Consider the following 16,248-nt stretch of genomic DNA (forward strand, 5'->3'; position numbering starts at 1 on the left):
CATATGGAATATATTGGATCTAATAACAGAGGTAATTATAATAAACTTGTTTATTAAGTACGTCGGATAAATAATCTATTAAAAATACATGTAAAGAAAGAATTAACTGATTGCCCCTGGATGTCGGCTTCTTATAGAAACACAGCTTCCCTATCATCAAATGTCACGGCACGCCCCTGAAAAGTAGCACTTGTAGTATGGAGAACGCCTGCAACTTGCGGGCCTAGAGCAGCTGTACTTCTAAATGTTTATGCAGTGAGTAATGTATTTAGTTTACGAAAGTACATTACATCAGTAATTTCGAGTCGGTAAACTTATTTGTTACTTATTTGTACATCCAAGGCCCGTTGCCCCATTGCGTGTCGTTTATCTTCTTTCGTTCTAGTCGATTCTATTCCTAGGCTGGATGGCCTAGCGGTCAAGGTGGCAGCCTACCGCTCGGGAGACCCGGGTTCGAATTCGGACGGGTGAAGGAATCCCCAGGACTTTTTCGTGGGGTGGTCCGTTCGGATATGTCGAGCCCCGTCCCTCACCACCCAATCCACCCATTGTGGGCCGGGCCGAATCCACAATGGGTCTGCTATAAAAAGCCCTCTCAGTGCCCACAGGGCGGAAAGAGTATTAAAAAAAAAGCCGATTCTATTTGGACGATACTTGGCAAATAAAATTCGATTTTTTTTACTTTTTAATTTGTTAAAAGCGAAATTATTTTATTATAATATATTAATATTCGGCTTTAATTTGCAAATTTAATACATAATGTAACGAAATTTATTATTTAGACTTTTTCAATAATTATTTATTTTTCAGTTATCAAAGTTGAAGGGGGCGTGGTAGTAAAACCAATATGGAAGCGTGGTAGATGACGTGTAGATCGTTTAAATTAATTAATTTAATTGAATATTTATCAAGATGTTCGAAATAACAGACTTTCAGAGTGAGTTACAATTGCAATTACGATATTTCTACGGAATTTTTGCTTCTTTTATTAGTCTTTTTACGGCTATAAAATGGTTTAAAGCATATTCTACCATTTATTTTTATTCACTTTTTTTTCTATTGGAATGTGTTAATGAAATACAGGCTCTAACTCTGTGCAGTATCGAATATTTAATCATTTTATTGCTGGTTTATAAAAAATATTGTCTATTAGTCATAGTTTACAGTGAATTATAAAGAGAAAAAGGCAATTAAAGTGATCAGAAATCATATTTTATGTGAGAACTGCCCTTTGTAAACATTTTCCAATGTTATAGATGTATATATAGGTAAGTTGCAGGATAATTTCTTTAAATTGAGCTTTACAACAATACATGAATCATCTCCATTAAATAAAATTCAATAAATACTGTTTGTTAATGTGTTCTGTTAAAATCCTGTGTATGTTCTGCCTTGACTACCGTTTCTTCTCTAGAACGGAGAGCCAAAGCGGAAAGGAAAGCAATGGGTGAAACTTCTGCCGTTCTTAGCTTGGATTTGGTTAGGCCCGTATAAACTTGCCGGTATGCGTGTGGCTCCGAATGAGGCAGTTGGGACCTTATCGGAGCCGAGACTTTGCCTGTGGGAGTAAAAAAATCAAAGAAAACGATTGGGTGTGGCCCTTAGTGTGATATAGCGCCCCAGAATCAGTCTCGTTAAGTACACAATAAGCATAATGGAGCATAGTGTTACCACTTGTCCGGTTTTCACCCAGACAGTCCGGGAATTAACTCGCTGTCCTGGTGAACTATTAATTTTGTCCAGGAATTTCGTAGAAATTGTGAAATTACGATGAAACAAAGTTTTTGCAAATATTTTTACAAATTTACACTATTTTAACAATGAAAGAACTCACACTCACTGAAACTCATCTGCAATTCTGCCATGTTCGTCTGTTTGTGTGTGGCACACAACTTATTGACCTGTTTTTTTTTCTTATCATGTACAATCGTACACGTCTATGGGCTAAGTTATCTAGCACGTTATTCTTTGCATTGTAAAATGACATTGTGCATGCATCAGGAACTTCTGTTTGAACAAACCTGATCTACCGTCCGGGTCAGCAATTTTGAAAAGGTGGCAACACTAATGGAGAATGTGGCGTGACTTCGATTGCACCCTGGAAGTAGTCTGTGCGATGGTGTTTATTGTGTTTTACTAGCTTTTAGCCATTCGTACTAAAGTGGAAAAACGGTTGAGTTTCAGCATTATTTTGACAAATAATCTCTGATTTTTTTTTGCTATTAAATTTTATCACCTTTTTGGGGTCTTCAAAATTTCATGTAGGCTGACTTTGGGAGGCTGTATCTCGTGAAGGGTCGTGCGTTGATTGTCGCTTCTTTTGAATTTTACTCCCGTGGGGTTCTAAGGTCCTAACTGTTTCGTTCAGAGCTGCATTAGTACCCTTTGGCTGCCCCTACTTCCGTAATGTTTTCCAATAGAGAACACTTTTGGCACTGGCATTTTAGTATGATTTATTTATAAACAACTGTAAAGCACATACTTTACATGGAACATCATCATATTTTGTTTATTATTTCTGTCTCCTTTTGAAGATTTTTGACTGTTCATGTTGCTTGAGGCAGTTACCTTGTCATCTCCCTCTCAAGTTGGCTCTGTTTGGATCTCACACTTATCTTTTCTTCCTTTCTCAGTCTAAATTTACTTTATCTTTATTTTTTTTCGATATGTCTTTTCTTTATCTAACTTTTCAAAGCAGAAATAAAGTAGATCAATCAAATAGTTATGTCTTTATCAAAATTTGTTAATGTATTATTCAAAGTTATTGAATGATAAAAACGTTAATAGATTTTAATAAAGATATGTCAATGCTATACTTTTTTGTAACTCAAAGATGAAGTGCTAAGACAAGAAAGATTGAATGGAAATAAAGTGAATCCAGACTGAAAAGGAAAAGCAAGATTCAAATTAAAATCAGAAGCAGTGGGGAGATTATTTTATAGAAGAGCAGCTTGAAAACAATTGACAAAACCCTTAAACAGAATTACAGAATAATTGAAGAAATTAGTTTGAACAAAGAATAATTTGAAACTAAGGATGAGAAGAAAGGGTATATTTAAAGCAAATTATTTTTGTAGAAGACATTTTGAAAATAAACATTTTTTCAATAATAATCAGTGCAGATTCAATTAGTGCCATAACTTTTTGGATTGCATTGAGGTATTCCTGTACACATTAATATCTATATACCAGTAATGATCTATTGAATCTTCTATTATGAAAGTAATAAAACTTTTAGTAAAAATGTTTGTTTTAAAATTAAATCCAACTAAAACAATCAGAACTGAGATTATTTGATGTATGCAGCAAAGCTTGGTAGATCACAATTATGTAAAAGGATTTCTAATATGTATATTATTGCATCTAGAATAATCTGAAACTAATGTTGTAACTTTACCACAAACTGTGGCTAGTTTCTCTTGTGGATGTTGCTCTTTCGTCCCAAAATTTTATGTCACGAATATTTGACTGTGTGTGTGGATTATCTTCATATACAGTATCCACCAAGAAACATGTGAAAAGAAATAATGTAGATTCAGATCTGATGAATACAGTGGCTAAGATTATGATTAGCTGAATTCTTAAAGTTGATAAATACATATGACCAAAACAAGTTATTACTTGGGACGTAGAAGTTGGTTTTATAACCATATTGTGGTTTTATTGATTACGGAATCAATAGACTGTATATTTAATAAGAAAAACATGAGACAACCCATTGTGTAATCAATATTTTTTAATGGTTCTTCAACATTGTCAGTTATTTTCCTAATTGGATTTCAATTTGACATTTGTTTCTTGGTGTAATGGAAGAAATTCTTTCAGGATGATACAGAGATACCAAACAGTATAATTACATTGTCAAAAATATTGATTCAATAAAAACACATGTTGAATGCACATTCTTGCTACAGATTTACTTTCAGTTTTCTGACATCTCTTAATCTTGATAGAATTGTGAGACTGAGTTAAAATTTCTGCAACCAATAGACTTATTGTCAAATGGCATTACGTATTACATTTGTTTGGATTTACCCTAGTACAGTTGTCGGCAACCTTCTATACTCTATATTTTACTTGGAGTTCATCTTAGCTGTGGCTTCTAAAGATGATGCAACTGTCAATGATGTTGAACATAAATGCCAGTCCATGTTTAATATACATTTCTAGAAGTCCACAATGATTTAGAAAATTACCAGGATTCAGCCAGGCTCAGTTAGGGTGTTGGAATTGAATGATAACACCCGATATATATTCATTTAATTAAATTGTTACTAAATTAAGATAATTTCATCAATATAAATAATTTGAATATTTTTTTTATTCCAGAAATTGGAGTCGGTCTGGCAGGATTCGGAGTGGCATTTTTATTTTTAGGAGTATTGTTTTTGTTTGATAAAGGACTGTTAGCAATCGGAAATGTAAGAATATTTAAAATTATCTTTCTTGTTATATATTTTTAATGTTGACTAAGTAATTCTTTCTTTGCAAAACATTAAACAAAATAAAATTTACACAGATTTTATGAAGTATTAAATAAAATTGAAGACAAAGTTCATCAAATGAGTCACCTTTTACTTGTTCTGGAATACGTCCTATGAGTAACTGACCTTTCTTTTTATTCTTCTTTTAACCTTCACTTAAATGTCAAAGGTTAAATGCTTATTCTGTTTCATAGACAATTGTTTCTTTCCAACTTCCAGTAGACTCTTAATTTCAATTATAATGTTTGGCTTGATTATTTATCATACTTAGTCTTGGCCACTCAACCTCAACTCTGTTATCTCTCTCTCCTTATTCTTGTACAGTGTTCCGCAACCTTTTTCTACTTGCGGCACACCCATGACTCAACATGGCACACCAAAATGTTATTCCCTTCAAAAACGTATGATATGATACTATTAATAGAATTACATAATGCCACTGACCTATTATTATTGTTATTAAACAGACACCAACACCTGTGAGCAAATTTTCTTTACATATAATTTATTAGAATACATAAAAATGGGTGGCTTGTAATAAAGAATAAACAAACATCATCTTATTTCATCAGTGCTGCACCCAAAAGTTAGTGATTTGACTCCCCAATAACTGCTCTCCCACTGACTGAGAAATAGGTTTTTCTGTCACCCGGCAACATGTCTCCCACAAAAATTGCCTAGTGTGTCACAACCTTAAGTGATTTAAAATTTTGTTTGTATCTGTGAAAATAAACATTTTTTAATATATATTTCCAATTTCTGTATTCAATTCTGTTTCTATTTGTGCTTTTTGCTACAATATCATAATAAAGGTCACTGTCTTGAGTCCAATAAATATATTTATATTCTTGACAAACTGATATTCAGAAAGTAAAAGTGTTATAAATACAGTTAACTGTGAGTAAATAAATAAGAAAATGGAGGCAAAGTTCTACTTTGTGTATACTTAATATTTTATTTGTTTTATTAAACAGTCTTTGGATTAAAGAAGTTGAAGTTAATGAAAACTTATCTTCAACAAGAGGAGAAAATTATTCTCCATAATTTTACTACTAGAAATTATAGCATATGCATTAGATTGAACAAATTTTTGTGTAGATTTTTAGTATGACTCATCATCATCAGAGTCTAAATTTGTGTGTTCATTCTGTACATGTTCTATAATTTTATATGTGCAGTACCTTCATGTTCTTCTGCTTTCAGGATATCAAATGTACTTTCTATATAATACGTCTCTGTAATCCAAAAAAATTTGGTAGACGGACTCACAGCCAAACTTTCAGTTAGGAACTCACTTTTATTTTTCAAAAAAATGACAAATGCATTTCAGGTTGGTACACGCAACCTATAGAAAGATCTAACACACAGCAATACAGTTATATAATATAATATCAAATATATTTTTTTAAACTGGGAAATCGAAGAACAATAATGTACAAATTGCATATGATATGAACTCAGTCCCTGATGCTTGTTTTCCTGTAGATAACAGCATTCTAACTAGGAGGTGGTAATCTTGGCAGCTGCTGTTGACACATGGAGCTGTAAAATTTGTTGANTGAGGGTGGTTATTTTGATGAATAAATTGTGTTATTTCCTATACATTTTTATATTTGTTTTCTTTTGACAAAAACCGACAGAAATTTTTTGGTTACCTGATAAATGATATTTATCAAATATAAGATTAAATAATATCCATGGTGACCAAGCTGGCCTTTCTAGACCTGTACTGCAACTCCCTAACATTTAATTATAATAATTAAATGTACAGAAATACATATCCATTACATAAAATACAGTTTTAAAAGAGAATGTGGCTCTTTTATTTTTGATGGGCAATATATGGTTTCTTTTGTGACAAGGTTTTGGCCAGCCTTGCTATATATACCAGAAAGTAGGTAATATAGTTATGCAGTAGGATTCAGCCTGTACAGATCTGAATTTCCTTATTATCTGCTATAACTTATTGTCTGGATTGGATTGACTAATTATCAAATAAAACGGATATTAAAAATTAATTATTCGTTGATGATCAGCACAATGTGAAAAGATCAATATACTTAGAGTTTGTGCATTGGCATTTCCTGTTATAAAATGCTTTGTAATGTTATAAGTGAAGTCACTCATTATCAGTTTTTGTTATGAAGTCAGGTTATTTCGATAGCCAATTGGAGTAGTCAATTGCTAATAACAACAAATTATAGCAGAATGTTCATTCTGTATTGTGTCTAGATATACCAAGGTATAAATTACAAACATAATTATACTGAGGTCACAGTAAAGTGCTTATACATCCGTGTAGTTGATGAATGCAAACAACTAGTTACAAACTGTGATGTATAGTTATAGGAAAGTGATGTTATGGAAATTGGATACCACAAATTAGCATTTTCCACTCTCTATTCATGTATGCAGGGTGTCTTTTTGTGCTGAATTGCTCATGCACTACAACTTTGTAATTGACTCTCTTTCTACATCATGCACCATTTTTGAGATAACTCTTAAATATTACTTCTGAAACACTGCAAGCAATCTCATCTCATAGCACATGGTCACTTTACCATAACTTTATGTCACATTCGTTACTGTAGCTATGCATCTGTCAGTTAAGTGGATGTACTGTGCATCCTGTATAGATAATTAAATAAGTAGAAGGTGATGCATATTTGTATTTTTAGACTCAGACTTTTGATTTAAAATTAGTGAAGTATCCTATGTTCATTTGAGTAAGAAAACTTACGAAATATGATTTTAACACCTTGTTTGTTGCAGCTGACAGTATGAAGTATAGAAACGGTTTCTGCTAATTTAATGATCCAACAAAAATGAGTTATAATAAATACAAACTCTAAATATAGAAGTCACATTTGCTGTTATAAAAACACTTTTGTTGTTGAACAAAGTTAGATTTAGAACATTTGAAGATGAGGATTAGATTATGGACGAGAATTTTACAGCTTAATATAATGATACATACAAAACATAAATGAAAACAGAACTATACTGGAAAAAGCCTGTACAGTTCTGATTGAAATGTTGGGCAATCTCGTATCTAAGTTAAATTCTTCTTTCTAGAATGCAAACTCATTCCTTAAGAAGAAAATAAATACATTAGGTCACTATTGATTCTCTCTTCAAGAAGTCATCATCTTTCTGTGCTCCATTCTGGTGAGCTTCTTTTCATCCCATTCTTGTACCCTTCTCGTATTTTTTGTACGTATTCCCTCAAAGCTGCACTTTTGATGAATACTAGACAGTGGACATTTAAGCCCTTAAAAGTGGCATTCTAGGCGCTTAAAATAAGCTCTTAAATTGCATCATTTAGGCTTTATAAACAAAAAATAGGAGGTGAACATTTGCACAATGAACAATTAACGTACTTATGAGGACGATAAATTATTTATTTAACATATGTATTCCAAACAGAAATGCACATATTCAGAATGATGCAAACACAAAAGTATGTAAAGTACTATATTATTTTTCCGACTTTCCAACAATTAACGACACGACTGCGTGCCGGATATAGCCGTTCCCTAACGGGTACTTTACGCGGATTCGCGTTAGTGTGCCAGGCCTGGACTTTTAGCATGCACCAAAATTAAATAATGACCAAGTTTGTCAATAACAAATCAAATATTTAATAAATTTCTAGTAATAAACTATATACAAAATTTAGTAAAAATCAACAACTACTTATTCAAATGAAAATCAATAAGAATCAACCCGACAAAACTCAAATCAATCTAGTTTCTAACTTAAATCTATTCCCCTTTGGAATTCGACAAAATTCAAAGACTTTAATTCATAAGAATTATTGTATATAAGATCCTAATCATCACCTCAATATACTAGGAACCTATTTCCTCAACTCTCAAGACTTTCTCTATTCGTCGATCCACAAATCGAATAACTTCAAAATCGCCTTGGAACTATTTGATCCTATCGGCCACCTCTCTCGTTCACTGCTACTAAGCTCACCAAGCTCGTTGCTGTCTGGAGTTCACCTCATCCGTCTTCACTTGATGTTCAGTTTTTATACTGTGAGGTGACGTCACAATTCTGAATGAGATCACTCACCTCATTTACATACTTATTCGCTAACAATAAACTTTTCTATTTGTCTGGCAGCCTATTTTCCGACAATACTCGCTAACCTTTTACATTATTCTTTTTTGACAATTTTCGGGATGTTTTATTCTTTTAAGGTTTAGCGAATTTAAGTTGTGCGTGTGGAGTCTTCTCCCCCCTTTTCTCGGTGCGGACTTACTTTTTTCCGCTCGGGAACGCAAGTGTGCGTGAGTATTTTCTACGGCGCTTTTCTCTCATTGGTGAGTTGGTTTCTCTTCTACATATTTTTAAGTTTCTAAGGTGAATGGTGAGGAAACCCTCGTCCTAACAAAACATAAGCCCCAAACAAAAATATAATAAGCAAAATAAAAGTAAATAAAAATAATGCTCGGACTTGGTTCCTTACAAGTAGACAATGTCCTTACATTTTTTATTCATTCTGTTTCCCATAGTTAGTTTCACAATATATTACAAGCACTTTTTGAAGCACTACTTTCAACACTTATTTGCAGCAGTGCCTGGTGAATCACAAAGTTTCTTTGCTCTGTTGAAGAGATCAATTTGTTCTTATACAGGGTGTCTCAGTTAAACGTTTCAGAACTTCTAAGAAGGGTAGGGTGCATCCCGACGACTCGGAATCATATAGCAATGCAGGGTCGGAAATGGTTTCCTGAAGCAGTGATGTACACAAAAACAGCTAACCTCTGGTGCAGGCTTGCAAAGAAATTATGGCTGGGAATAAGCCTCGTCGAATATTGTTCCATGTACAAGCGCTGTGCGGCTGCCCACTACAATCTGCAGGCCAGTACACCAAATGCATATCGGCTAACTCTGCGTCCTTGTGCAAAATGACAATTCCCTGCAAGAATGCTCAGAATTTTCGCGTAATACCATCTATTGCGTCAGGAAAGCATTTCCGACCCCACATTGCTACATGATTCTGAGTCGTCGGGATGCACCCTACTCCTCTTAGAAGTTCTGAAACGTTTAACTGCAACCCATGTATAGGCTTCCCACTATTTTCAATAACAGTAATAGTATCTGCAATGAATGTGAAGTAACACTTGATGTACATCAACTTGTTCTGAACATAAATGCCATTCAAAATTTTCTTGGCTTTAGTTACACAAACTGCATGGTCTGCTAAAGTTTTTGATATCGGAGAAATGTTTACTGTAGTAGTTAGTACAAAGGGAAAAATAGGCATTTGCCTAAAATTTGCTGTCTAGTGATTACATATCTCTCAACTTTGCACAGTAGATGCCATCTCAAGTTGTTAAGGGAATAGTCTCTCCAAGTGGATTTGTTCCATGTGGTATGTTACCTCACATATGTTACTAGTTGCATAACTCTAAATAGGCATCTCAAACTCTATGATGATGATTTACCTCTCTATGGACACATCCACAATTATAATTTTAATTGATAAATTTAATGTAATTTCATATATTTATTATTATATTATATAAAATTGTTTTAAAATATTTTCCATAGCCATATTTTATTTTAATTTGTAATAGATTCTGTTTCTCGCCGGTTTGGCGTTCGTCATCGGACTCGAGAGGACATTCCGATTCTTTTTTCAGCGGCACAAAATCAAAGGTTCCATATGTTTCTTCGGCGGAATATTTATCGTACTTTTTGGCTGGCCTATCGTCGGGATGATTATTGAAACTTACGGATTTATTTTACTTTTCAGGTACAGTTTTACTTTTTAATTAATATATGATTATTGGACAAAATGAACAAATTAATTGATTGATATTTATCAAAATAGGAATGTGACAACTATGTTAATAATCAGAGTGATCAGACTAAGATATAAAAGTAATGAATGATATTGAAATCGAACATATTTGAAATTTAAATTTTAACATTTAATATGTTAGGTATGTAAGATTTTTAGTTAGAACACCATTTCCCAAACAGATGTCTGCACAAGATTGAGAAAGTATCTAGTAATGAGAGTTTATTATTCTAAAAACATGTTGTTATAATCCCAAGTTTCATTAAAAAAAACATTATCATGAATACAGTTAGTATATATACAAGTTGCTTTTGTCGTAATGCACATTCAGTTTCCTCCAAAAATCTACATTTGTCCTTACACATCAAAATTTGTTTGTAATACCAGATATGATTTGAGTACTTGGCACGTAGGTCCTTGCCTCGAATAGTTTAAAACACTGATGCACCAAATCTTTAAAATAATTAAGTTGGGTGAATAGATGGGATGTGGAAGCACATCTGTGCCATTTCTGGCAAGAAATTCTGTGACCATTACAGATTGACATGCAGGTGCATCATCGTGGAGAATGTAATATTGTCCATTTTTCCACATATCCAGACATTTTATGATGTTTACGTGAGTCCATTCGTGGTGGTTTTAAGCTCTTCGAGGCACAGAACTATACGACAAATCCCTGAATTTTCAAATCCTACCTCGTATTTCGGGGAGTCGGGCCAATGACCATAAGTAAGAAAAACTTTACATAGTTTGGATTTGAGAGGATACAAAAAATAAGATGTATTTGTTGTGACAATATATTTATATCTGCTCCTGATTTTTGTAGTATAGCATAAAGTGAAAATGTCTAAACATCTTGGGAGGGGGACAATTTTCTGGTACAAAAATACTGTGTGGATATTTTCTCTCTATTCCTGAAGGATTGATGCCCATGTATGTATGTTAGTCATTCATATGCATAGCTAATAGGAATTCAACTTGTAGACTGAAACAAACTTTTGGCTTGGTGTGTTAGGTAAGTGCTGACTATTCATAGTTCTATAACTACTGCATGAGACCATGAATAATCTGACTATATAGTGTGAGGCTCCAAAAACACTTTTTGATTTGTGAAGGGTTTATATATTTTAGTAGTTTGGAAATCACTGGTCTAGAATAGTGTGGAATTAGAATTGGAAAGTTCAAAAACATTTCAGCATTATTCAAATTATTGACATTTTTACAGCTTAGTTTAATTTACTTTGTTGTGATTGATATTAATTCCGCTGATGTAAACCATACAGGGCGTTTCAAAAGTTAGTTAACAAAAATATATATTAGCATGATTGTTTTTAAGATTGATCAAAATTCATTAGGAACAGCTAAACCAGAACTGTTCCAGAAATAATCTTTAAAAGATGTATCTTGGTTAACTGACTTTTTACCACTCTGTATATGGGCAAAATTATGCTACAGATATTAATTAGAAATTACATAATCCCCAGGCGGCATGGGTAACCATTGAATGGTTATATCTAAAACTTAAATGTGTCTGGAAGGGAGGAATCGCCGAGGTGTGGATGGCATAACTGGTCGGCACACCGCATAGTAAACGGAGGTTGCAGGTTTGACTCCCACTGTGGGCCATTTCTGTTCTCCCAGACTATTCTAAATTTAAAATTAAATTATATTTACTATTTTCATTAAGAGATGGTGCCTAATGTCTACCTCTAGTCGATCTGATCATGTAATTTCTAATTAATATTTGTGGCATAATTTCTGCTTGTTTAATTTGGGGGATAATTGAATGATTATTTTATGGATGTCGTAATGCAAACAGTGTCCAATTTATGACGGGGGTTATGTTCCTGGAGGAAGCATTGTAAGTGAAGTCACTTATTTGTGAAGTTTGGAAACTTTTTCTGCAAATTGTCTTAATTCAGCCGTTCTGAATTGGGTTCTGCTAGTATTGTGTTTGGTAAAACAAAATAAAAAATAAAATTTAATACAGAAAATTTGAATTCTTAATTGAGTAATCCTTATAAGAGAATGTAGGATTCTAGATTATCTATATGATGCTTAAAAACAATAAAGACTACAAGGTAGCATTAAATAGTAATTATCTCTTTCAAATGCAACAGTTCAATAATTCAGTTTGATTAGTAGTTAATGACTTACACTGTTATTTTGTACAGTCAACAGAGTAGAAATATCAAAATATTTGGTGATGTCCTTCTTAGTGTCCTGTTGTGGGTGGCAAGGTAATGCCAAATCATTGTTTTCAAACTGCACAATTGCAATTTTTACTCACATTTTAATTTATTTAATTTAAAATATATGTTTTCCATCTCAAATTAATAGTGTTGTGCTCCTGTAAATCATTCTTTTCCTGTTAGCAATAGAGTCATGCCGGTCATCAATCTAATTTTGGGGAAAAATTTTTGCATTGAAATAACGTGACTTCCAGTTTGCATTAGAAGTTCTTATATAGTTAATCGGGGCCTCCTGCCCCTAAGTTTTCCATATCCAGTCTCGGCTTTTATCTATCTAACTTCGTCCTCGAGATTAATTAAGGAAGGACAGACGGATGACAGTGGAAATTTATGGGTCTACAGTTTTTTCAAATTACAGTCCAACAGAGTAATTTATTTCAAATGTTTCCAGTTATATTTAAATGTGTATTAATCGGATACTGAGAGCAGAAAATACTGTATTTGCAACAACAAACGCTCGATAGTTATTTGATAATATTTTGAACGGCATCTGTGCAGGAACAAACAAAATGTATTTTATTATTATTATTATTAATTTATATCAGTTATCAGTAATTCTGCTGAAAACATGTTAATAGAAATTTTACTTACTTCACAATTTAGGGGTGAGTAAATTTACTGCCAAGTCAAATATAGTGTTTTCTGATAGTTAAATACTAATATTTACATTTAATTTGATTCTTGGAGTGCCATTTGATGCCAAATTAGGTTCTGTGGGAAATGGCTGCCGTCCCTAACTGCACACACTTTTTTGTTTCCCACTCAAATCTTGGCAGCAATCAGTCTTGGCATAAATCGGAGGAAATACAGTATTTGAACTGAAAAATGTTACATATTTGCATGAGGACCTACATACAACAAACCTTAATTTTTTTCTTCTTCCAAGATTGTAGGTAATAAATACATTTTAGATTTGTGCTAGTCAGCTCTCGGCAATAATAATTTATGGTAGAATTCCAATTAATCGAGATTCCGCATTCTTATTTAACCAATTATTTTGTGTTATCCAAGTTTTTGATTTCACAAATTATTCTCAGTCTGCATTACTTCAGATAATTAGAACAGTATTGTATTTTATGATCATAAAGTCTTGGTGGAAGTGAAAATTTAAATAGTACAAATTAGTTGATAACATTACATAGAATTATTGTTAGATTGTAATATTCTTTGCATTTAGAAAAATGTGTTAGTGACTATAAAGCTAAAAATATATTCGTGACTTCTACCATCTACTGTCTTTGTAAAAATTTGTATTTACAAGGTCTGTTCAAAAAGTATTGGACCTTTGGTCGGCAAAAATAAATTTATTGACTTTGAGGTACAAAACCCTAATCCCCTTCAAAGTAGTCTCCTTGGTAATGTATACACTTCTCCCAGCGTTCCTGCCATTGCTGAAAGCACTGCTGGAACGCATTTTCTGGAATGGCCATCAGCCGGTCCGTCGCATTTCGCACGATGTCTTCTCTCGACTAAATTCGTGTTCCTTTTAGCGGCATTTTCAGCTTGGGAAATAGCCAAAAGTCACACAGAGCCATGTGGGGAGATTACGGAGCGTGACGAACCACAGGAGTGTTGTGTTTGGCGACGAAAGCCCGAATCAGATGCGCAAAATGGGCGGATGCATTATCACGATGGAGCTGCCAAGTTTTGATCGACCACAGATCCAGTCGTTTGCGTCGCACTGTATCGGAAAGACGACAAAGGACCTCCTGGTAGTACTCCTTTGCGATGGTTTGGCCTTGTGGTGCGTACTCACGACACACCACCTCACGAGAGTCGAAAAAACTGTCAACATGACCTTTGATATTGCTGCAGACTTGCCACGCTTTTTTTTGGCCTCGAGGATCGTCCCCGAAAGCCTACTGAATCTTGCGAATGATTTACACTCGGGTATCGCCAAGGTTTTTGGCAAAATTTGATGTAATACCGCTGCTCGCGTTGTTCAGTCATTTTTCAGCTTAGTGGAATCCGACGAGAGCGCTCCACATGACCTCACTCATAGGCCGATTGCCAACGACTGACGCTTCCTGCAGGCGGGAAAAAATTCAGAGATGTGCATGACTGTCCCCTCCACAACTCCACCAAAGGAGGCCTCTCGCGCATCATTGGTTTACGCGGAAAAAAATAAGGTCCGATACTTTTTGAACAGACCTTGTATTTTAATAACCAAATCTTTTGTTGTGTGGTTAGTGTTCCTGTTTGGAATTATGTGGTGTTACACTTCATTTTCAAATAACTTAAAGCATAAAATGAGACATGAATGAGTCTCGAACATTGTATAGTAGAGATAGACTTCTCTCTTCTACAGTATTTGAGATTCATTCAGACATGAAGGTCTTATGTACTATAAAATGAGACAGATATATGTACATATTTGATCTGATTTTTACCATAGTCACCCTGTGCATCAAAGCATTTGTTTGAACAGTAGATCAAGGAATCAAATCCTCATCAGTGGAATGATATATCCTGTAGACATATCCAACCATTCATTTCTTCATAGTTTGGACATTGTCAGTTTTTTAGGAAACAGGTGGAGGGTGCCGTTATGAATAATGCATGACCACTCATTTCTTGCAATACTATAAATCCTTGTTATCGTGTTCATAGTCTTGCTTTGACTTTGATATTTGATAGCCCGATAGCTGAACAATTAAGGTGGCAGCCACTGCTCTAGAAGTCCCAGGATTGGATCCAGATGATCTATGCAGATATGTCAGCCCGCGTCCCTCACTCGTCCCATTGTGGACCTGGCCAAACACATAATGGGCTTGCTAAAAAAAAAAAAAAAGGCTTTCTTAGTGCCCACAGGGCAGAAAGAATTAGGAGAAAAGTTCTAATTTGCTATTATTTATTTTTATATTTATAATTATTTTTTATGTACACAGTTACAGTTAAGGTGTTATAAAATTAGTTTTTTTCTGTCTTCCTAGTGGATTCTTTCCGGTTGTAATCAATTTTATAAGAAGAATTCCAGTTCTAGGAATGGTTCTTAATTTACCACTAATAAGCAGAGTAAGTTGTTTCAGATTTTACTTTGATTAAAGAAATTTACCAAAATAATTCTTTAAAATCATTCAGACATTAATTTGTTATTTGTTTTTCCTTTAGTTTGTTGATAGAATTGCGGGAGATGCAAATCGATCTATTGTTTAATTCCAGCATCTAGGAAGAACCTGAACGGAATGACTGAATTATCAAAATCGTTTTGGAGTGCCACAAGAGACTTCGAGAATCCCAGATCATTCATTTGTTATTAATCATCATCACCATTTCCTGTATACATTTTACATGTAAAACTTTTTGAAATAAACATGTTTTTTGTGAATTGTTTTTAAAACAAATCTATCATTTTCTAAGATGACAACATAATTATTTGAGTTGCAGGAGCATAAAGAAACGAGTCCTCCGACATTTCGTGCGCAAAATTTTTCGTTAACTCCATCGTAGGTGTCCGCTGCAACTTTTCAAAGGGCACAAAAGGATATCTGCTGTTATAATATTTATTGCTTTAATCGGGTTAATTGTACTTATATCAGATAATATACGTGATATATGCTCAATTACTAAGTACTATTGAAACAGAGAACAGAATTTTCCAACACTCCTTGAGAATTATAAGGTTCCAACTTCCAAATCCCTCAGCCTTGGTTAGAAGCCCAGATCCAGTGGGGCAAATAATTTGTTCCCTTTC

General features: G+C 33.9%; 1 protein-coding gene across 1 annotated transcript; it reads left to right on the forward strand.

Moving 5' to 3' along the window:
* Positions 1–812: 812 nt before the first annotated feature.
* On the forward strand, positions 813–15,726 carry LOC111635856 (vesicle transport protein GOT1B-like). Its single transcript, XM_023380964.1, has 5 exons — positions 813–937; positions 4,330–4,421; positions 10,076–10,254; positions 15,488–15,569; positions 15,666–15,726. Exons 1-5 carry the CDS (start codon positions 913–915, stop codon positions 15,708–15,710), a joined length of 423 nt encoding a protein of 140 aa, XP_023236732.1. The 5' UTR covers positions 813–912; the 3' UTR covers positions 15,711–15,726.
* The last annotated feature ends 522 nt before the right edge of the window (positions 15,727–16,248 follow it).

This window comes from Centruroides sculpturatus, unplaced genomic scaffold (assembly GCF_000671375.1).
Source record: "Centruroides sculpturatus isolate CEXI.00-Female unplaced genomic scaffold, Cexi_2.0 scaffold1022, whole genome shotgun sequence".
Lineage (NCBI taxonomy): Eukaryota > Metazoa > Arthropoda > Arachnida > Scorpiones > Buthidae > Centruroides > Centruroides sculpturatus.